This window comes from Brassica rapa, chromosome A06, assembly GCF_000309985.2.
Source record: "Brassica rapa cultivar Chiifu-401-42 chromosome A06, CAAS_Brap_v3.01, whole genome shotgun sequence".
Lineage (NCBI taxonomy): Eukaryota > Viridiplantae > Streptophyta > Magnoliopsida > Brassicales > Brassicaceae > Brassica > Brassica rapa.
This window is the reverse complement of record NC_024800.2, coordinates 664,588-686,891: the sequence shown is the minus strand read 5'-3', so window position 1 is coordinate 686,891 and position 22,304 is coordinate 664,588. Positions and strand designations below refer to the sequence as shown.

Here is a 22,304-nt window from a genome sequence, read left to right as displayed (position 1 = left end):
TTATTGTTTTAATGCTCGGGTCGTAAGTTACTGCAGAGCTTAGATGTAAGATTCACAAAACACGTTTTCTGAATTACAAAATCAATACTTTTCGTTTTATTAGTCTTTTTCTTTAATCAAAATATTGATTTTAGTAGTCTTGCTAAACCAAAAAATCATGGGCAATTTTCTAAAATAGTCTTTATTTTTAAGTTTTATCACAAAAATAAAATTCAAGAAAGAAATTGAACAAAATAGTTTTTTTTTTAATTTTTTTTAATTTTTATAAATTTGAAACTCTATCTATAAAACTTTACTCTTTAACTCTAAATCCTAAATCTATATTAGTTAATCCTAGAGTAAAAAATATTTATACCCTTTTAATTAGGGGATTTTAGTCATTTTTTTATTGAAAACTATTTTTGTTACAAAAACTTAAAAAGAGGTATCATAGAAAATTTCTCAAAAATCATTGGTGTTAATTTGGAATTTTGAATATAACACAAAATAGTGTATCAATTTATATTCAACTAGTGAATTTGAGTGTATGTTATTTGCTATATATTTTTATAATAACATAGATAGCAAACACTAAAAATAGTAATTTCCGAGAAGAAAAAGGTCCACGTTGTAAAAATAGTTAAATACCACGTTTTAAGTGAGACATAAAAAGACACATCACTCTATAAACAGTACAGTCTGTAAAGTCACTTTCCTCTTTTATATATTTTCTAAATTCTAGTTCATCTCCCACTTCATATCTCCTTTCTCCTTTCTCCTTTCTTGTAACTAGAGATAGAGAAAATGACGAAAGTCTCTGTTGGATTACAACTTGTGACAACAGATTCTAAAGAAAAGCTAAACAACATAGTCATCAAATCTTCACTGAGACCAAACCGGTTCATTCCAAACGTCTCGGAGCTCTGCTTCCTCAAAACATGTCATCTGTGTTTGAAACAGCTCTCTCAAGACAAAGATGTTTACATGTACAAGTACGAATTCTCTAACCTTTATCATAATTGATCAGACTATGTAATTGTAAACCCATTTATAATCTAAAGATTTTTTTTTATTTATCGGGTGAAAACAGAGGAGACCTGGGATTTTGTAGCAGAGAGTGTAGAGAAAGTCAGATTTTGATGGATGAGAAGAAAGAATTAGAGGCTTCCACGAAGATGATGCTTGCTTCTTACAGACGTTGTAACTCCGGCGCCGGAAAAATTGGGAATCGTAACTTGGTGGATGATCTCCGGCGGCCATGCCGGCTATTTATAGTCCCTTAAAATAATCATCAACTTCATTATAATAAATTTTAAACAACATACTAATACATCTCTAGATATAAAGAAAATATATTTGTTAAAAAAATTCTATTTCCATCGTCAAATGTTAACTGGATGATTTATACATACATATATATATATGTTAATTAAGCTGTATCTCCTTTGTCAAATGTTAATTGGATGGTTTATGTATGGGTGATCTTAGGTGGGATAAGTACTTAGGGGGTGTTAGTGGGATGAGATTTATAATGAGTTTTAGAATTTATAAGTCTAGTCTAGTGTTATTGGTTTATTGATTCTCATGTTCTCATTAAAATCTATTGTTACTGGTTTGATGATTCTATAATTTTATACAAAATCATTTGTTATTCAAAAAGTTTAGATTTTAATGATTCTACAAATCTATTAAAGTAAGTTTTATTGGGAGTTGAATTCTTATCATTTTAACTCATAAATTAAGATTTTGAAAATACTATATGTTTACCTTGAATTCTTAGAATCATTACATTACTTTATTTTCATAGATTTTCACAATATACAAAATTCTCTACATTTCTTTCCAAATTTAAAAAATATCTCAACTTTTAAAATCAACAAACTCTATAGAAATCTAAGTCCCACTAACACCCCCTTATTATATACTTCCTCCGTTTGTTTAATATAAGTCGTTTTAGAGAATTTTTTACATTTCCAAATTACATGACGTTTTCGGTTTTCGTTGTAAAATTTATTAACACTTAATGTTATATGACCAATGATAATATATCTTTTATTTTATTATTGATTAATTTGTGGTTAGATAAATAATTAATGATGTTTTTGTTTATAAAATATAAAAAATTAATGATTTTTTTAATTTATGTGCATAATTTTAAAACGATTTATATTAAAAACGGAGGGAATATATGTATAATTAATAATGTTAGACTGTTTGCAGTTGAACTTGGATTAATGAGACAATCAATTTTTTAAATAGTCATATTCACAAACCAGAACCAACTATGATTTTTGCAATATCATATTTAGATCGGATCTCGGCGTGACGGATATGAAGTGGATAGAATATATATACTTCGTGGAAAAACACTTTATGATTCGATTTGTTTTCAGACATGGAGATATTTGTTTATGTATGGACGTAGACAAACCTTGATCTGGAGATATGTGAATCGATTTAGTCACGTGTGAATACCTACTTTAGGACCTGCTTACAATATTGAATATACGTTAAAAGCCCTCCAATTTAAATGCCCAATAACTTAAACTAAATGTAAATACAACAACAATCAGTTTGGTGGTAATGGGTGTCATCAGTATTTTAGCTCAGACCAGGGTTGTAACTCAATCGGTTGTTCTGAGTTTGGATGGAGTGATCAAGTTCCACTTACTCCTGACATCTCTTCTGCGTTTATCAACAACAACTCTGCTCTATTCGTCAAGGAAGCTAAGCTAACCACGTAGATGACACTATGATGGGGCTGAGCCGCTGAGGTAAGACATCAACGACACACGAGATATCCAATGGATTGGTGTGTGATTTTGGGTTTGAACTAAATGAAGAAAATCACCATATAGATTGATGGGAAAATTAAGTAAGACAAGAAAAAAAAACTAACGTAAACTTTAACAGAAACAAGACACAAAATGTCTTGATTTTTAATTTGTTAACTCCGCTAGTGAACGTAGGTCTTAGCAAAAAAAAATACATAACAACATTAACAAAAACAAGACAAGAAACACGAACAACATCAACCACCAACATCGCCACCAGAAAAGAGAAAAAAAAAATGAAAAATTTAATAAAAACAAGACACAAGAAGTCTTGATTTTTGCGTGTGTTAACTACACTAGTTAACATAAGTCTTACAAAAAAAGGAGAGAAACACGAACACTATTAAGCACCAGCATCTCCACAAGTCTTAACGACGCTGAATCAAGTGAATGGTCGAGTCCTTCTTGATGTTATAGTCAGCCAAAGTCCAACCATCCTCAAGCTGTTTGCTAGCAAAGATCAGCATCTGCTTGTTCACCGGAATGCCCTCTTTACCCTGGATCTTGGCCTTTACGTTTTTGATGGTGTCAACGTCTTCACACTTCAAGGAGATGAACTTTCCTGTAAAAGTCTTCACAAAAATCTGCATGAGTTGACAATTGCGAACGTTTGATCGGGTAGGGTCATCATTGATCTTAAGGTTGATGATTTTGGAGCAATCCGCCTCTATGTTGATAGTGGTCTTTCCATCAACAGTCATTTTAGAAATCTGCATGACATCACCATGAGGAAGGTCATGTCCACTGTATGGACGTGTTGGAGCTTCGTCGATTTTGAGGTTGATGGTTTTGGAGCTATCGGCGTCTAAGCAGATCGTTGTGTTTCCATCCACAATCTTAATAGAACTCTGCATTTTACTAGATGAATTTTAAAAAAAATTAATACAAGATAATTTTCAAAATGCCAAACAAAAACGAATTATGAGACCAGAGGATCCAACTTTCACTGGAGTTTTTTTTTTTCTCTTTAAAGAATTGTTTACTCTCGTGACTCTTAGGGCTTCCTTTTGTAGACGTTTGGGCCTTGGGGAGGGGGAGGGATTTATTTGTGTAACAATTTCCCATAATGATATCATTTATTCTTTTGACTGCCTTTTGGAAAAAGTAGTCTTGAGACCGTTGTGAATAAACTGATGCCTCTTCGGTGCCTTATCCGAGATTTTACAAATTGCTTGCCAACAATTTTAAAAGTAACACAGACCGTATTAGTGTCGATACATGTTTTTAGCTTTTTTTTCAACCTTTCTTCAGATCAATAAGATGTTTGCTTTGACGTTAGGTTAAAGAAATTCAGTTTTAATGACATTGCTACGGTGATGGGCGTGATTCGGTTCTACTAAACTGTAAGGGTAAATTAGTTTTTCTTTCTTTCTTTCTGGACTCAAAGAGTTAATATAAAATCACTAAAAATATGATATGTGGCTTCTAGAATATGCAAAGAAAACTGAATTGATCTAGGCATATTTATGTAATACTCTTTTCCATGGCATGCAGCTCTGATGAATATTATATCTGAGCATTTCTATGCTTTTCTTTTGCATGTTGGTAAACCATATTTTGCTCATCAATGATTTTAAAGATACAGAAAAAATTACTTCAGTTTTTCAAATTATACTATGGGATGCTGACAGGTTCTTCGGGTTTGCTTTTACAACCTTAAAGCATGTTTATTGGAGAGTTCTTAAGTTGGGGTTCTTAAGAACAGCTCCAACACAGCTCCTTAGGAAAAAATCCTTAGCACTAAATGATTTTTATAATATGTGGGACCTAAAAAATTTAAGAAATTGTGCCATAATAATCTCTTAAAGTTCGTAGTGAAGGATTAACTCTCTGCAAGGTTCATCACTGTGCACGGGTCCCACCGTCATGTGGGATCCCGCAATTGGCTCCCTTATTTATCTATTTTATTTTTTTTTTTTTAAAGCTGAAAAAAGTAAAAATATTAAAATAATCTACCTTGGTTATCAAGTCGAACGTTTCAGCGTTGGATGTGCTCTAAGAGCCGGTTCTTAATTTTTTTAATTAAAAGTTAAAAAACGGTTTTTTTATATTCTGCTAAGAACTCAACCTAAGAACCGTCCAATAAACATGTTCTAACAAGAAATGGAGGAGAACGAAAATCAGCCAATAATTTAAAACAATTCAACACAAATGGTAACTGAAGTGACGCTTAAATCAGAAAGATAAGACGGGAAAAATATGAAAACTTTAACAAAAAAATAGACATAAGCACCAACATCGCCACCAGTCTTAGAGACGTAGAATTAAGTTAATGGTCGAGCCATTCTTGATGTTGTAGTCAGCCAGTGTCCAACCATTCTCAAGCTGTTTGCGACCAAAGATAAGTCTCTGCTGGTCCGGGAGAATGCCCTCTTTATCCTGGATCTTAGCCCTGACGTTTTCGATGGTGTCGACGTCTTCACAATTCAAGGGGGTTAACTTTCCTGTAAAAATCCTTACAAAAATCTGCATGATTTCACCATTACGAACGTTCGATCGAGAATTTCGACGGGTTTGGTCATCACTGATCTTAAGGTCGATGATTTTGGAGCAATCCGCCTCTATGTTGATTGTGTTCTTTCCACTCACAGTCTTTTTAGAAATCTGCATGACATCACCATGAGGAGGGTCTTGTTCAATGTTTCGACGGGTTGGCTCTTCGTCGACTTTGAGGTTGATGGTTTTGGAGCTATCGGCTTGTAAGCAGTTTGTTGACTTTCCATCAACTATCTTAATAGAACTCTGCATTTTATTAGACGTACTAATAAAAAAATCTAATAAAAAAAAGTTCACGAGATAATTTGCAAAATGCTATAGCAAAATCGAACTGAGACTAAAGAAGATACAATTCTTAGGGTTTCTTTTTGTAGGCGTCTGGAGAAATTAATTTGTGTACCAGTTTCCTATAATGATATCATTTATTCTGTTGACTGTCTTTGGAAAACGTCAAAGATCCTTTCTTTAGTTCTGCTTTACTATATGATGCCATATTTTTCCGGTTTTCTGAAAGGTTCTACCTAGATGTCGGAGGAACCCATTCCCTCTGTTGTTGTTATCTGTTGATTTCCTAGCTAACCTTCCTACTCCTGTCTACAGGGCATATCCCACAACAGGTATTAGCTTTTGACAATGATTACACGTTTATTATTCGCGTCACGTCAGATGGAGAACTATGATTGGAACTTTAAGCTGCTTCAGTTTCTCTTAGTCTTGAGTCGACCGTTGTGAAGAAAATGGTGCCTCTTCGGTTTTCCTTATCCGAGATTTTACTATTTCGTAAACAATTGTAAAAATAAAACAGACCGTGTATCATTTTTAGCTTACCAGTTCAATAGGCCACATTTATACCATTATTAAAGTCACATTACTTTAAGGTTGTCGAGAAAAGTTGTTAGCTTAATTTCTCAACCTTTCCGCAGGTCAGTAAGATGTTTGCGTTGACGTTAGGTTAGACATATATTGGCATTGCTAAAAAGAGATGGTGATGTGTGTGTGTGTTTGTTTATGCTGGACTCAGTGTTAATATAAAAGTATTACTAGTTTTTAAATGACCATTTCTTCTGTGATTCGTTTCCATGTGATGGAGAAACCAACGGGTCTTTCTACTATTCAATTGTCTGATCTAAATCTTAATGATTTTTATATCGTCCTAGAAGAACCCTTTGACATGTATTGAAAATCATTAGACTGTGAGAAATATTGCACATCAGAAACTGGAGATGATCTTTATATAATACATGAGCCACTTCATTCAGTACTGTAATGAGTTTGCTGTTGCTCATCCGAAGCATCTATGATACTCATCCTTGTCTCCTTCTTCCTCAGCAACCTCAGGGCACTGTGTGAAGCTTATCACTATCTCACTACGGTCATCTTCTACCGCATTATCTCATCTTCACAGTCCTTATCATCAGGAATCCTAATAACCACAACAGAGTAATCATTAACGCTCTCGAACCTCCCTTTGCTGCAAAGTGCTAAGGCCTATTAACGATATGAATCTTAAACGGAATCTCCACCTCCACCAACGGAGGAGCCACGTCGCTCGCCTTCTTGTTAGTCGAAACGTTATAATTGGTTCGAATTTAAAATCCAGTAAATTTAACAATACCGAAAAGAAAAACGTAAAGCTCGTAGATGATAGAAGGCGGAGGTAAGATAACAATGACACGTACCCTAACCTATTTGTAGTATATTTGGTAAGCTATTTGTTAGTTTCAACATTTAGATTGAAAAAGGTGAAAAAGTCTTCCTAAACTATGTATCAAAGCTGGTTTAGCTGTCAAAAACTCTTTCTCAGACGATTATTAAGAAATTGAAGTTAATCTCATTTAGACTCACAACTAAAACAAGACCTCAGACGCAGTGACAAGAAAAGGGTCGATTCCTTCTCGATGTTATAGTCGGCTACGGTGAAGCCATCGTGGAGCGTTCTGCTCTCATAGGTCAGTCTCTGCTGGTCCGGCGGGATGCCCTCTTTATCCTGGATCTTAGCCTTGACGTTTTCTATGGTGTCGAAGCTGGCCACATCTGTTATGGTAATGGTCTTTCCTTTCAAATTCTTTACAAAAATCTGCATGAGTTGACTGATCCTAAGGTTGATGCTTTTGGAGCTAGCCGCCTCTAGGTTTGTCGTCATCTTTCCATCCACAATCTTTTTGGAAATCTTCGTGGCTTTACCATGACCAAGGGTTGTGTCTTCGTCTATTTTGAAGTCGATGGCTTTGGAGCTGTCGACTTCTAGGTTTAACATTGTTTTTCCATCCACATTCTTAATAGAAATCTGCATTTAACCTTGTACTCGCAAGTCAAGGTACGTAAATAAAAGTTTAAGAACAAGATAATTTGAAAAACGTAAAGAAAACGAATTGTAAACCAAAGAAGATCCAACTTTTATTCTGAATCTAGGCAAATTTAATGGAATTTTTTTATTGTATATTGATATTAAGCAGAATATATATAGTACAAGGTATTAGGTCAAGATACAAACGTAACTTTTTTTTTTTTGAATCACCAAGGATACAAACTTATCAAAAAAGTATTTTGCCAATTTATCAAAAAGCATACTGACAAAATATGTAAACTTATCTTCTTCTTTTTGAATATTTTAATTGGTGAAAATTTTACTGAATATTTATTGAGATCATAAGTTTTTTTTTGTCAGCGAGATCATAAGTTAATAGTTAATATCTCCAAAATATTATTTAATTTTATTAGTTATTAGAACCTCATCTGAAAAACCTTCATGAAAATGTTATAATAGTGTGGCTTTAATCCGGAGTATGTCTTTGTGTCTTCTGGTTCAATTTTTCTTCTTCTACATTACTAAAAAGTAAAAAGTAAAAACATAAAAACTGTTGTCATGTTTGATAAAATACTTTATCCACAAGAAACCGCTTCCTCCAGTTCATAGCTTTCTTCCACGTTGCACATTATGTATCATTATTCAATTGTGATAAACTTTGAAACGAAAGGTGATTTTAGATTTTAATACTAACTGACGACGTAAGTTTCAATATATTTATATGAAAGGTCAAAGCTCACAACATAAAAAATACATTTACTCGAAGTTTCCACAAGGAATGATCACTTGTTTTAATCTGTAGACGAAACATAGGCATTTGTATAAACAAACCATATCATTTACAATAATTATTAATTAACCTCCAAGAACAGAACATTTAAACATGGAAAACTCTAGATCAGTTTCCATCCTCTTCTTTGTTCACACCGTAGTCTTATCCATCGTCTCCATCAATTGCAAAGACAACAACAATCTCGTAACAAACCAAGCTGCTCTGTTCGTGTTCGGAGATTCTCTGTTTGACGCCGGAAACAACAACTACATAGATACTTTCTCTAGATTCAAGTCTAATATCTGGCCGTACGGTCAAACAACATTCAAATCGCCCACAGGAAGAATCTCCGATGGACGTTTGATCCCTGACTTTATCGGTAACGCTAATAAATATGTTCTTGATTCTTGATTATACTCTCTGTTTGTCATTTTTCAGTTTTGACTGATTGTTAACGTTGCAGCTGAGTATGCATGGTTACCGTTAATCCCGCCAAATCTACAACCAAGTAACGGTCACAATCAATTTACCTTTGGGGTAAATTTTGCTTCAGGTGGTGCCGGGGCTTTGGTTGAAACGTTCCCCGGGATGGTACATACTGTTGACATCTTATTACATCAAATATAAAGTCGTTGACTATTAATTATCATTATTATTGTTTCTGACAATTAAGGTGATAAGCTTGGGAGCACAGTTAAATAACTTTAAAAACGTTGAAAAGAGGTTGAGATCTGAGTTAGGAGACTCAGAGGCCAAGAGGATTATCTCAAGAGCTGTTTATCTATTTCATATTGGAGGCAACGACTATGTTTACCCCATTCTATTTGCAAATTCTTCAACTTTTAAATCCAGTTCCAAGGAGAAATTCAGCGATTTTGTTCTTGGTAACATAACCGCCGTAATCGAGGTAAAAATCATATCGAAATTCATCTCAAACTGCTTTTTAGTTTTTATTATTAGTAGGTTGTGGACTCCTATAATCTCGAGATTAAAATCACATCATATAATATTAAGAATCAGAATAGAACCCCCTTAGTAAGAGGCAGTCTTCTCAGTATTCATTTCATCATGTGACTTATAAACTTTACTTTGATTATTTAACAGTTTTGCTAATAATACTTGGTTAAAAACAGTTCTATATTGTTGACAAAAAAACAGTTCTATATTAATATTTGTTTGTTTGTTTGAAATGAGAGAGTGAGTTTATGTGTTTCTAGGAAGTGTACAAAGTTGGAGGAAGAAAGTTTGGATTCTTGAATATTGGAGCGTATGATTGTGCACCAGCCTCATTGATTATAGACCGAACAAAGATAGGATCATGTTTCAAGCCAATCACTGATCTGATCAATATGCACAACAAGAAGCTTCCTAATGTGTGAGAGCGTCTAGAGAGTGACCTATCTGGATTCAAGTACGCCCTTCACGATTACCACACTTCTCTATCTGAAAGAATCAACAACCGTTTGAAATACGGTAAGTCAACCCATGGTAAACTACATGTAACTATTTATGTAAAAAACCTAACTTGTATTTTGTTTTGGTTCAAAGGGTTTAAAGAAGGTAAGAAGGCATGTTGTGGGACTGGACCATTGAGAGGAATAAATACTTGTGGAGGCAGAGTTTGGGGACTATCACAACGTTATGAATTATGCGAGAACGTTACGGAGTACTTGTTTTTCGATTCATTTCATTTGACGGAAAAGGCTCATCGACAGATTGCAGAGCTTATTTGGAGTGGGCCGTCTAATGTTACTGGACCTTATAATCTAAAAGCATTGTTTGAGTTGAAGTAGAATTTGTCCATGTATGGATAAGTATGAAAAATAAGAGAAGAGATCATTATCTTGCAAAGTCTTCTTTGTAACGTGCTTTTGTTTTAATATGTTGAAATGTGTTGTAAAATTAATGAATATATTTTATTCGGTTATTTCATAATTTATAAAATAGTTAATAAATGGATTAAATTACTTTATATTTATTAATTGGTGTAGTAATTTAATAATGAATATATATTATGTATATATAAATATTATAGAAATGTGATTTCTTATTATATAAATGGAAAATGGATATTCGTTTTTAATTGTAGTTAATATTAATTATGACTTTTATTATTTAAAAGTAATTATTAAAAATAAATGTATCTTTACATTTTATATAAAAAGATATTAAAAAATATTATTAAAATATAATCTTAGAAAAAAATACGTAAGAATATATTTTAGATATCTTATTTTGAACTATTAGAATAACTGATTAGATATGATATATATTTAATAATAACTAAGTTAGTTGTACGAGAAATAATAAGAAATTAAAGAAATATAATGGTTAAATGGATCATCTTTAGAAAATTGATTATATATATATATATATATTTTGTATTTTCATGATAAAATCTTAACAACCTATTTAATTCTCTATTTATTCCATCAAAATATTATTAGATATGCATAATTTTGAAAATATAATATTTCATCAATATATAATTATATTTGCATATAACCATTTATAATCTACTTAATAATAATAACATTTAATTATTCTAGAGTTTATACTTGTATAATGTCTAATTAATAATAATAATAATAACATTTATTATGCAAATACAATAATGTTAGAATTTTACCTTGCAAATAATAAAATCAAATCAGATATTAAAAATTCTAACACTATTGTATTTGCATTATTATTAATAATTATATTATACATGTATCAATATATATATAGGTATTGTGTTAACAAACATGTATTGATAAATATATAATATTTTAAAATACAGTACTATAGATTAAACCATATATTGTTTTTATAATAACTCGCTTTATCAATATATATATATATATATATATATATATATATATACTGTAGTGATGAACTTTCCATGCGTGATTTTTTTTTTAATTTTGACCATTCTGTAAAATTTTATCAACTTTTACATGAATTAATTATAATATTTTATCTTTTTATTTGAATACAAATCAGTATTTTTTAAGAATGTTCAATATATTTAATGATAATAACAGTTTAAACTGATTAATTTTCAAAAATACAATTTAAAAATATTTTGTTAGAAAGATTCATTTCTATTTCAAATTAAAAGAAGATATTTATCAAACTTAGTATATTTTTCAAATATGATGTTTACTACAAAATTATTTTGAAGTACAATTTATTATCGCTTCTTTGTTTAAAAATATGTTTTTTAATAGTATCGCAAAATAGTTTCTTCTCGACTATATAAGTCCAATTTAATTTGTTTCCATATAAATTTAAAATAAAAATATGTAAAGTAGTATTGTTACATAATAATGTTCAAAATAATATTTTTTACAAAATACAAAATTATAGTAATAATATATAAGCCACATAAACATAGCTATTATAAAATTACATAATATATAACACTAAATTACATTAAGTTATTTGTAAATATTGTTATACTCCTTCCGTATACAAATATATGATTTTTAGTTTTTTTTTCTTTGTATACAAATGTATGATGTTCAATTTTTAATAAATACAATTTTATCATATATTTGTATTAAGAGAGAGTATCAGCTAAAATATTTAAGTATGGAAATAAAATAATCCGGTTGTGCGGGTCACGATCTAGCCGATATTATTATCACATACAGACCCAAATAATTCAACAAATATCAGTTCATTTTAACGTTAAGGTTGGTATTTTGTGTTTTGTATCCTAGGTTATTATTATAATGATGAGAGACTCACTATTGTCTACTGAAGATATTTTTTAGAGTTTTAATTTGCTTTTCAGTAGTAACGGAATATGTATATCTTCATAATAGTTAATAAAATAAAAACATCGATACATTTTATTTAGGGTTTCAGTAGCAGCCGCTAAGCTCCGCCGGGTCGAATGAGTTATTAAGCTCCAAACTATGCACAGATGTACTCGTATTGACGTCATTGTCGTGGACTAACAATATATTATCTTCCGCTGGTTCTTTCAAAACTCAGATATATTTGCATCCATAGACTTACAGATTCCACCGGAGCTCCGAGAAGAGAAGCATCAGCGAAACTAGCTCCACGTGAAACATCCACGTTAGGTTTAAGCGCCGTTAGGTTCAAACAAGTTCTCGTTAATTGTCCATGTGTGTTGACCAAGTCAAATAAGCATGTACAAAAAAAAAAAAATTCCATGCGTGTTATAAAAAAAATACATATATAGCAGCTGAAAGCCTCAAAACCTAAGCACGTTCTAGGCTATTTTTGGTATTCACACGGTTCCACAACAAGATCACTGTCTCCGGAAAAAGTATCTCGATTCCGGTGGCTTTGTTACTCCGTTGTGGAACAGTGTGAACACCAAAACTACCCCTAGAACACTCGCTAAAGTACAATTGATTGTCATCGAATGGAGCCTGAGAGATGACGATAGTAAGAGAGACGATTGCTTTTTGTGCCTCAGTTCATAGACCGGTTCATTATATTTATATTGCAAATATAGCTTTGCCCAATCATAGTACGTAGTTATTACTTTTTAAATGGTAACGTGTTGCGAGGGGTTGATATTTCAATATACAAAGCCAAAGTAACAACAAGAATGCATGTGCATCCATTAATTTCCAGCTTGATTTTTAATGTAAGATAAAAAAAATACTATATAAGATAGAAAGTTATTTTTATCTCACCTATATGTACTTTATCCATGCATCTAGTGAAATTTATATTTATTAAATTATTCATTGATGAAAGTGAAGTGAGTAATCGAATATTGATCAATTAAAAGTTTAGATGATTGATCACATGTTTCACATATAGATACAGATTTCAATTTTATTTTAATTGAATAATTCATAGATGCGACAAGTTTTAAATTTTATTTTAATTAATCAGTTCACTGCCTCAGGTCTAACGAAATATAAACATTATTTATACTTTTGACTAAATAATTTATCAGTAGTACTATAATCAATATCATCCACTTAGGGCATCTTGAACCCATAGCACTATTTTGATGTGAAAATTATTTTTATTATAGTTTTAGTACTAATTTTGTTAATTCTCCAATCAAAATCAAAACTGGAATTTTTTTGTTTTTATATTACTAAATTAGAAACTTTATTATTACTAAATATATATAATAAATAAACTTTATTTTGTAATTATATTGCAAAAACATATATCACACTAAAATATTTGTATTTAAATTAAATATTACTATTTTAACATATATAATAATATTAAAATAATAAATTAAAACTATTTTATATATATTTATCTTGTTATTGAGGTTTATTTAATTAACATTTTATCAATATTAGTATGTGACTGCATTTAGCATTTGAATAGTAACCTTTTAAAATTTCTGTGATACATACTATAACTTTACACTAAAATAAGATTCTTTTTGAAATTGAATTAGAGAAGTTTTAGTGTAAATTTTTTCTAACATAGTTTTGCCATTTTTATTAAGATCGAAAAGACTACTCATATCAATAAGTATTCCAAACCATGGAAAATCGAACCCTAATTTAACCTACCCATGTGAGCAGAAGAAGACAAACATTTTAAGGAAGTGACTTGGAAGCACTAATCCAATACCATTTAAACTTTAGTTTATCATAACCATTAATCCTCCTATATGTTAATTGAAAAGTCATTTAATTGACTTTTGATTAAGTGTCAATCATATGAAAAGTTTTAAAAAAATTATTATAATTTGATTGGTTGATAATTTTAAATTTTATTTATTTTGGTCATATTTAAAAAAATAATTCTAGAACCATTTAATATTAATTGCCAAAAAATCCATATCATCTTATATATAATAATTTAGTAGCTAATGGTATCAATTATGGGAAATATATAAATAATGCTTCATAATTTCTTTTATCATTTACTTAAACTTTAAAAAATAACTAATAAAATCTAATATAATAGATTTATTTTCCTATTAATCAGTGTTAAAGTAGCTTTATTTTCCTATATAAATTGTAATATTCATATATAGTTAATGAACTATAAAACGGGTACATGAGTTCAAAATCATTTCTTATGATTAATATATCATTTGTAAGAATTTTAAGAAATTATTTATACCAATTAATTTCTAATAATATTTTTTAAATCATCAATAGTTAATAAGAGTTAACAAAATAATTTATAAAGATCTATAAAACTATTAATAAGGAATAATATCTCATTTAGAGAAGCTTGTGAAACTATTTAATATTTATGAAGTTAACATGTTTGTAAATTATTTAAAATTAGAACCATCAACAGTATTTATAAAACTATTTTATGAAGTCTTAAATCATTGTGAAAGTGTATAAATTATTTATAAGAGATAATAACTTCTTTTCTTAATTATGTGTTTACCATTTATTAGGATTTTATGAAACTATTTAAAATGATTTTAAATTTCTGTGAAATTATTTATAAGAGTTAAAATTTTAAAACTTCTGTAAGTTATTTTATAAATTTATAAATTACTTTATCAGAGCTTAGAAAATCATAATAAATTGCAGAATATTTATTCTTTCACAAAGTCATCATTTTTAAAAAAAATTCCAAAAATCTCAAAAATAAAAAAGATGTTCTAATATTATTTAAAAGGAAAATAAATATAAACCAATTTACATCAGTTGTCAAACAATCAAAAAAAATATTATAAATAAAAATATATCTTTAAATTTATGACATATTTGTTGGCAAACACATTCGATATTACAAATTTAACTTGAAAAATCCTATTTGAAAAAGAAGCATTCAAATATTTTACATGTTTTGAACATTTAAAACTTAGAGCCATATTATATCATTTTAAAAATAAAGTAAGAAATTGAATATATTTAAATATTTCTCATTAACATAAACTAAATGTTTTTTTAAGAAAACAATATTATAATTTAATAGATTAGATTAAATATTGTATTGCTCAAAAAAGATTAGATTAAATATTCATTTAATAAAAGATATTTTGAATAGGTTCACAAAGTGAAATATAACACAGTAGGTAAAAGTTATATCCAAATATAATTCTAATTCAATAGATACGATAACTTTCCTTTCAAAAGACTGATATCAATTCTTTGATGTCACTCTTGTTAAACCTAATTGGAGAGTTGTGAGTATTATTTTTATGATAATATAATTCAATTTATTCATATTTCATAACATATTTTATGTCACACTCGTCAACTTAACATAATTGGCTGAGATAGCATATCTACAAGGAAGATTCTAAAATTTCAAATTTATACACATACCAAAACGAAGAACCGGACATCAGACTCCTACGCGTTTTTCATAGAAATTTAGTTTTTGTTGGTTTTTTAATTCCGGTTTGAATTCTAAAACAATTTCTAATTTAATTAATAGAATAGACATTTGTCAAAATAGAATAATCATTTATTTTCTTGCTTTGCTATTTCTGGGCCAAATTCCTCTCTAGCAAGCTGAAAATTAGTTAATCCAACAACATTCATTTTCTTTTATTAAGGAGAGATTGATAACATTCATTCTAAAAACCCAGATGTAAGTTTTAAAGATACCACTTTCTTTGTTTTTTTTATCAGCTATACCACTTTCTTTCACTTTGTCATATGTTCTGCCAATGTTTTTTTTTCATCAACAATCCATTTTTTGAATAAATAGAAGGTTCATGATTAAAAGTTAGTACATTCCATAGAACGAAATTTAAACCGTGTCGAAATTTAAACCGTGTTAGATTAACTCTCTTTAGAAGAAAATGTCAATCTCAGCAGAATCGAACATATAACTCAAGAAGAAAATGGTATGTTGATGATCTTTATCTTGACTATTTCTCCACTTCAAGAACTTGGAAAAGTGTTAGGAATAGGTCTGATTAAGTTGAGTGGGATTCTATGGTGTGGTTTGGTGGTCATATACCGAGACATGCTTTTCACATGTGGGTTACTCACTGGATAGACTGCCGACAAGAACACGTATCGCGTCATGGACTCCAAACACAGTAACAACCTGTCTATTGTGTGATGCGTGTGAAGAAAACAGGGATCATCTTTTCCTCAAATGCAGATTCAGTGAGCAAATATGGAAAATGGCCACTGTGAGGCTAGGATATCAGCCATGCTTGTTCCACACATGGACCTCTCTCATTGAGTGGCTTAGGATTAAGGACTCTATCTGCCCTGAGACGCTCAGAAAGCTAACTGCTCAAGCAGTGATCTACCATATATGGTTGGAGAGGAACAATCGTTTAAATAATGCAGTTAACTCCACTCCTCAGCGTATCTTTAAGGAGATCGATCGTCAAGTCAGAAACATAATTCTAGCTCGTGAGGGAAGGAAAAAGTTCGTCTCCCTTATGTGCATATGGCTCAAGCATTCTTAGAATTGTGTTAGTGCTGTCGAGGTTAAACCACCTCTTCATGGAAGAAGTCTCTATGATGTTTTTTATTCTTTTTTGGCATCATTAGGCTTTAAGCTTTATCTCTTTTGTACATGTATAAACCTGTTTCATTTTCAATGATAATTCATACTTAACAAAAAAAATACATATTGATAACCGTTGTTCAAAAAAAAAAAAAAAACAAAAAAAATACATATAACTCATTAGATCCTTACTAAATAATCCAAAAGTTGTAGCCAATAAGCTAACTCCAGGTTCAAAGTTCAAACCATTTTTTTTTTATTAAGTTAATTAGCAGCAGGTCACGGCATTGACCATTGGAATGGTTATCTGTATATGCTATTATATGACATTCGTTTATTACGGTTTGTTGACAAATTAGAAGTACCTTATATAAAGAATAATTGTTGGAATAACTAGGTAGGTGTATCCATGCATGGTCGATAGATTAAGTGATAATACGACTGAATGATACAAACAAATCTGTAGATATATCATATCATTTATTAGAGACACACGTAAACACTTTATTACGATAACAATTTCCAAACCACAAACACACAGAACACACGTAACTTGATTTAGAGTAATAAAGAAAACATGCAAACACAAACCTTCATTGTCTCATATAATACTCAACAAACAAACAAAGTAACCTTGAGAATGAGAGCATGGATCAGGCGGAATTGACTGCGTAGAAGTAGAGTTCATCGGTTCGGTCATTGGTCGGAATTTTTCCTCCATGCATGAAGAGGCCTTTCTTCCCATAGGCTGTGGCAGCCGTGGAAGCCGTCCAACCACGCGTATCCGGATCATCCCCTCCTGTAAACCTCTCCCACACCAATGTCTCTGTGTCCAATGCGAAACCCTCATTGGACAACGTTCCCGGACCGTAATGGAAGTTTGGATCCGGCCAGGTCTCACCTCCGAATATCAGTATATGTTTTCCTACCACCGCACTCGCAAACACGCTCCTTGCTGAAGGTTTATCTCCTTTGGTCTCTACTTGGGTCCATTTTTGAGAGGCCGGATCGTAAAATTGCACTTTATCAGACTCGTAGTCATTATTCCCATTAGGATCAGGCGAAGTTGCAAACCCGTAAACCACCCAAATCTTCCCTTGCACCACATGGAATCCAGCTCCTCCTCTTTTCTCGAACATAGGGAACTGCTCACCAGGATCCGGTAGCTGAGCCCATTTCCCATCATCAATGTTATACGACTCCACCGTCCTGAACCGAAAGGGGGTTACCATCTCCCCACCTTGGTTCACCCCACCAAATACATAGACATGGTTTTCATCTGCTGCCATTGAATGGTAAGTACGAGTCTCGGGTCCTCCCTCTTCGCCGAGCTTCGTCAGGAACTTCCACTCGTTCGTCACCGTATCGTACGAGTAAAAGTCGCTGGACACTTTATCCTCATTGCGGCCCCCGAAGACATATAGCTTAGTTCCGACGGCCACCATGCGGACGCCGAAGCTGCTGATCGTAGGGACGACATCTCCGTTGGCCGGAGCGATTGACCAGTTTTGAGTGTTGAGGTCAAAGACATAAAGGTCTTTGTCGATGGCAACGTTTGTCTCTAACTCGCCGCCGAAAGAATAGAGCTTATCCCCGACCACAGCTATGCCGTGTGAGCATCTCTTTCCTGGTGCATTTCCTCCTTTCTGCTCCACCTATTAGTCAAGAACATTACTATGATGATGAATGATCCATTACTATGTTTATTACTACGAAACATGGTGTGATGTCTTGATTCTTGGGTTAACATTTTACTTCAAAAACTTCCAGATTGATGTAATAAATAACACATAATACGGCTTTGTTTTACTTAATTATTATTAAGTTTTAGCTGAAACATCTTTTAAAGGTAAAGCTGTAATAATATATAATTTTGTTTAAATAATAGTGTATATATATATGAGTCGTGGTTAATTCATAAATCCTATGCTTTGAAGTTACATTCATTTTACAAAATCCTTTTTTTTTTTGAATAAATTTAACATTCTTTCAGAAAAAGAATAATGTATATATATGATTATTATATACTACCGCATTAAAATCGTAAAAGTCCTGCATCATTATATAGTTAGCTAAAAAAATTTGATCGACTATCTGAACTTATTTCTGCTTTAAAATTTTGAATAATACTAATATGAAAGTTTCTTTGACGTAAAGTATGGATTTTAGAGAAAATAAATCAACATTTTAAATAGAATCCTTCGTAAACTAAATAATATAACTTTGACGTAAGAAACATTTCATAATATGTACCTTGATCCACTCGCCTTGCAAAGTTGGAGCTACAGCATCAGTATTCATCTTCTTTTCGCAATAGAAAGCACAAGTTTTTTTGTTTTTCTGCTTCTTTGTAAAGTCTTTTGCTTTTATGCTTGTTTGTGTCTCTCAGCTTCTTTCTATTTATAGGCTGAAAAGTCAGGTGTCCAAATACTCTCTTGAATGAGATCTTAGAGTTGGATTGGCGCGGACGGCTGTGATTGAACGCATTTAAAGTGTTCCATAATAATTGGAATCCCTCCGAATCAGAAAACTCTTTTTGTTGAGAGTTATCGTGGCAGTCTTGTTAACAAATACAGTATACTAATTGATTTAAAATCACTTACAGTGTGCATGGATAAGCTTTTTTGGCTAGTTATTTCATTATTGGGATTAGTCTAATCCCATTTTGTTGCCGAGCAGGTGCACTATACGGGGCTTTTCAAAGTAAACTGAACTTAATTAAAGTTCATTTGTAAAGTAACATTTATCTTATTAAAACAGAAATAATAAATGAGAGTAACATTTGTCTTATGTGTTTTTTTACGATTTGTATCACTTTTATAATTTTTAGACAATTATTAAAAAAATAATATTATCAAATATCTTTCTAATTCATTAACTAATGAAAAATTAAATAACTAGTGATGATATCCTTTGATATATTTTAAATTAATTACAAATATATATATCATTTTCTATTATAACCAAATACTTTTGAAAAATCTCTCTATTTTTAATAATTAAATTAAATCACAAAATGTCAAAATATAATTATAAATTAATATCTTGTTTATTAATTTTTAAAAGCGAAAATAAATCATATATTTATATCGTTCATAAGTGTAATCATACTGTATTGTGCTAAAAAAAGTATAATCATATTATTAAACTAAATTAGCACATTACTTATTTTTAGATTAAAACGGAATTTAAGGTAGTAAGCACATAAAATAAATATTTAAATTGGTAGAAATCAATGAAAGTTTTAAAATAAAATGACAATATTAAAATTAAACCACTGTTCATTTTTATTTTTGGAAACATAAAATATTCATTTAATTTGAAAAATAAATAGTCAATAGTATAGTTGAGTTACGATAAAAAGTTTTATGATTGTCGGGTTCTTTACTAAATACACAAAAATATTTAGAATAATATCATACGAGTCAAAATGAATTATTTAATTTTGATTATAAAAATGCAAAAAAAATTAAAACTAATGAGAAATAAATTAAATATAAAATATAGATTTTCTTTCAACAATAGTTTCTTTTATCTCACGCGTTACCATGTATTGGATAGCACTTTTCTTTTTCCCCCTATCAAACCTATAATTAGTCACAATCACGCAGCTATTGTGGACTTGATGTTGTATCTATTGAGCACAAATACCAACAGCGTGCGGACACTGTGAATTTGATTGCAAATAAACAAGGCAGTTCAGTTAAAGAATAAACTAAACAAGGCAGTACAACACATATTAATGGATTTTACGAGATTAATTATTTCTTCATCAAGTCCTAGTTGTCCTCCAGTCATCTCCATTCAGGATGGGGGTTTGGTCCAAGGATGGTCCTCTTTGGTTGGTCATGAAAGTTGTTTGATAAGTTTATTCGGCTTCAACTTAATACTAATTGGCGGTAAGTGTAGTACCCAAAGTCTCTTAAATATCACTCAAGTCCTTTCTATTTTTCCAATATAAGATTTTATCTTTAAAACTTTTTTTCGAGATAATAGTGCGTATAACCATTAATCTCGTAAAATTCATCCGAGACAATGTTTTATTTTTCTAACAATCTCTACGGAACTGAGCCGGAACTAAACCTTATATGTACTATCAGCTAGTGGGATGATCGGGGCTTCTTTTCGGGCCGGATTAATGGATCATGGTGTAGGTTTACTCTAATACCATAGTAAATTTTCTGCGCTTTAACTTAAAATCAATTGGCGATAAGTGGAGTGGCTCAAGTCTCTTATATATTACTTAAGTTCGATTCATATTTCTAATGTGAGATCTTATCTCCAATATTGTTTACTTGTTATAGCTTCTATGGTTGATGTGATAATTCTACATATGGTGGATTTGAGCATATGTGAATTTTGTTTTCTAAGTTGTATATTTTAATCTAGTTTTTTTAGAATGCTGGCTTGTAGATCTAGGATTTTAACTTACATGCTTTCATCTAGTGTTATTGTTTCTAGAGATGTTTGGCTTGTGACTAGGGTTGTTCGGCTTATGTTTCAGATGTTTTTCGGGTGGTTTTAATGTCAATCCACATATGATAAAAAAAATACAAAACTTCACCTGCACGTAAGCATTTTTCGTTTTTCTATTCGGTAGTTTCTGAGTTTTTGTTTAAGTTTTAACTAATTTCATAGCTCAAATTTTTATCTTTTCAGCGTTTGAGAAATTCCAAATTAATGTTCATTAACCTTTTTAAATAAACAAAAACAAGTATTTTGTCCGTGCGGACACAATAATTTTACAAATATTTATAAATAAATACATTATCAATTAGAGAAATTACATGTTTACCACTTTCATGGTACCACTTTTCATTTTTATTATCACTAATGAGATATTTTCAAAAATGACTTCTTCATTAAATGGCAAAAGACTCTTATACCCTTGTTATTTATATATATATAATAAATCATTATTTAAATAAAATAAAAAAATTAAAAAAAATTTAAAAAAAAAGAAAAAAAATGTAATTTTTTTATGTTTTCGAATTATACTTTTTCATATTCGAACTTTTTTATAAAAATAAAAAAATTTAATTATTTTTTTTTCAAATTTGTTTTTGAAAAACGAAAATTATGTTTGAAACTATTTTTCAAATTTTTTTATATATTTTTTAAGTATTTATATATTTATTAGAATCATAAATTTCACATTCCAAAAACCCTATCCCACCCTTCAACTCTAAACCCTAAGTCTAGATTAGTTAACCCTAGGGTATAATTGTATTTTACGGCCTTCACTAAAAGTGGTTAGTGTAAACATGAAAAATGGTACTATGAATGTGGTATTTGTGGCAATATCCCTTATCAATTCAAAGACAATTTAACAAAAAGTTATTATTCATGCATTCATAACATTTAATAATAAGTTAAACAACAAATTTTTATATGTAACAAAGTTTTTCATCATAAAAAATATTTTTATTACATAATATAAATTTGAAAACACTCATGGATTTAAAATTAATAAATTAATATTAAATTCTTTATTTATGACAACTGTAATAACATCCTTTACATTTAA

At 30.5% G+C, this 22,304-nt stretch overlaps 6 protein-coding genes across 6 annotated transcripts; 2 read left to right on the top strand and 4 right to left on the bottom strand.

Annotated features, from left to right (window-relative positions):
• Positions 1-59: 59 nt before the first annotated feature.
• LOC103871102 (FCS-Like Zinc finger 17) lies at positions 60-2,154 on the top strand. Its single transcript, XM_009149324.3, has 2 exons — positions 60-971; positions 1,070-2,154. The coding sequence occupies exons 1-2, from the start codon at positions 784-786 to the stop codon at positions 1,260-1,262; spliced, it is 381 nt and encodes a 126-aa protein (XP_009147572.1). The 5' UTR covers positions 60-783; the 3' UTR covers positions 1,263-2,154.
• Positions 1,921-5,056, bottom strand: LOC117125843 (polyubiquitin 11-like). Its single transcript, XM_033272472.1, has one exon. It carries the CDS (start codon positions 3,665-3,667, stop codon positions 3,182-3,184), a length of 486 nt encoding a protein of 161 aa, XP_033128363.1. The 5' UTR covers positions 3,668-5,056; the 3' UTR covers positions 1,921-3,181.
• Positions 5,057-5,063: 7 nt separating this feature from the next.
• Positions 5,064-5,561, bottom strand: LOC103871101 (polyubiquitin 11-like). Its single transcript, XM_033272774.1, has one exon. The coding sequence runs from the start codon at positions 5,559-5,561 to the stop codon at positions 5,064-5,066; it is 498 nt and encodes a 165-aa protein (XP_033128665.1).
• Positions 5,562-6,689: 1,128 nt separating this feature from the next.
• On the bottom strand, positions 6,690-7,566 carry LOC117125749 (polyubiquitin-like). Its single transcript, XM_033272773.1, has 2 exons — positions 7,169-7,566; positions 6,690-6,780 (listed from the first exon to the last, which is right to left on the bottom strand). Exons 1-2 carry the CDS (start codon positions 7,564-7,566, stop codon positions 6,690-6,692), a joined length of 489 nt encoding a protein of 162 aa, XP_033128664.1.
• Positions 7,567-7,609: 43 nt separating this feature from the next.
• LOC103871099 (GDSL esterase/lipase 1-like) lies at positions 7,610-10,316 on the top strand. The gene is given in 5 exon segments (XM_009149319.3): positions 7,610-8,768; positions 8,853-8,980; positions 9,063-9,296; positions 9,607-9,862; positions 9,938-10,316. Coding segments are annotated over 5 exon segments (1,131 nt in total). The 5' UTR covers positions 7,610-8,500; the 3' UTR covers positions 10,183-10,316.
• Positions 10,317-17,223: 6,907 nt separating this feature from the next.
• On the bottom strand, positions 17,224-21,729 carry LOC103871098 (epithiospecifier protein). Its single transcript, XM_009149318.2, has 2 exons — positions 19,031-21,729; positions 17,224-18,432 (listed from the first exon to the last, which is right to left on the bottom strand). The coding sequence occupies exons 1-2, from the start codon at positions 19,076-19,078 to the stop codon at positions 17,431-17,433; spliced, it is 1,050 nt and encodes a 349-aa protein (XP_009147566.1). The 5' UTR covers positions 19,079-21,729; the 3' UTR covers positions 17,224-17,430.
• Between the last annotated feature and the right edge of the window lie 575 nt (positions 21,730-22,304).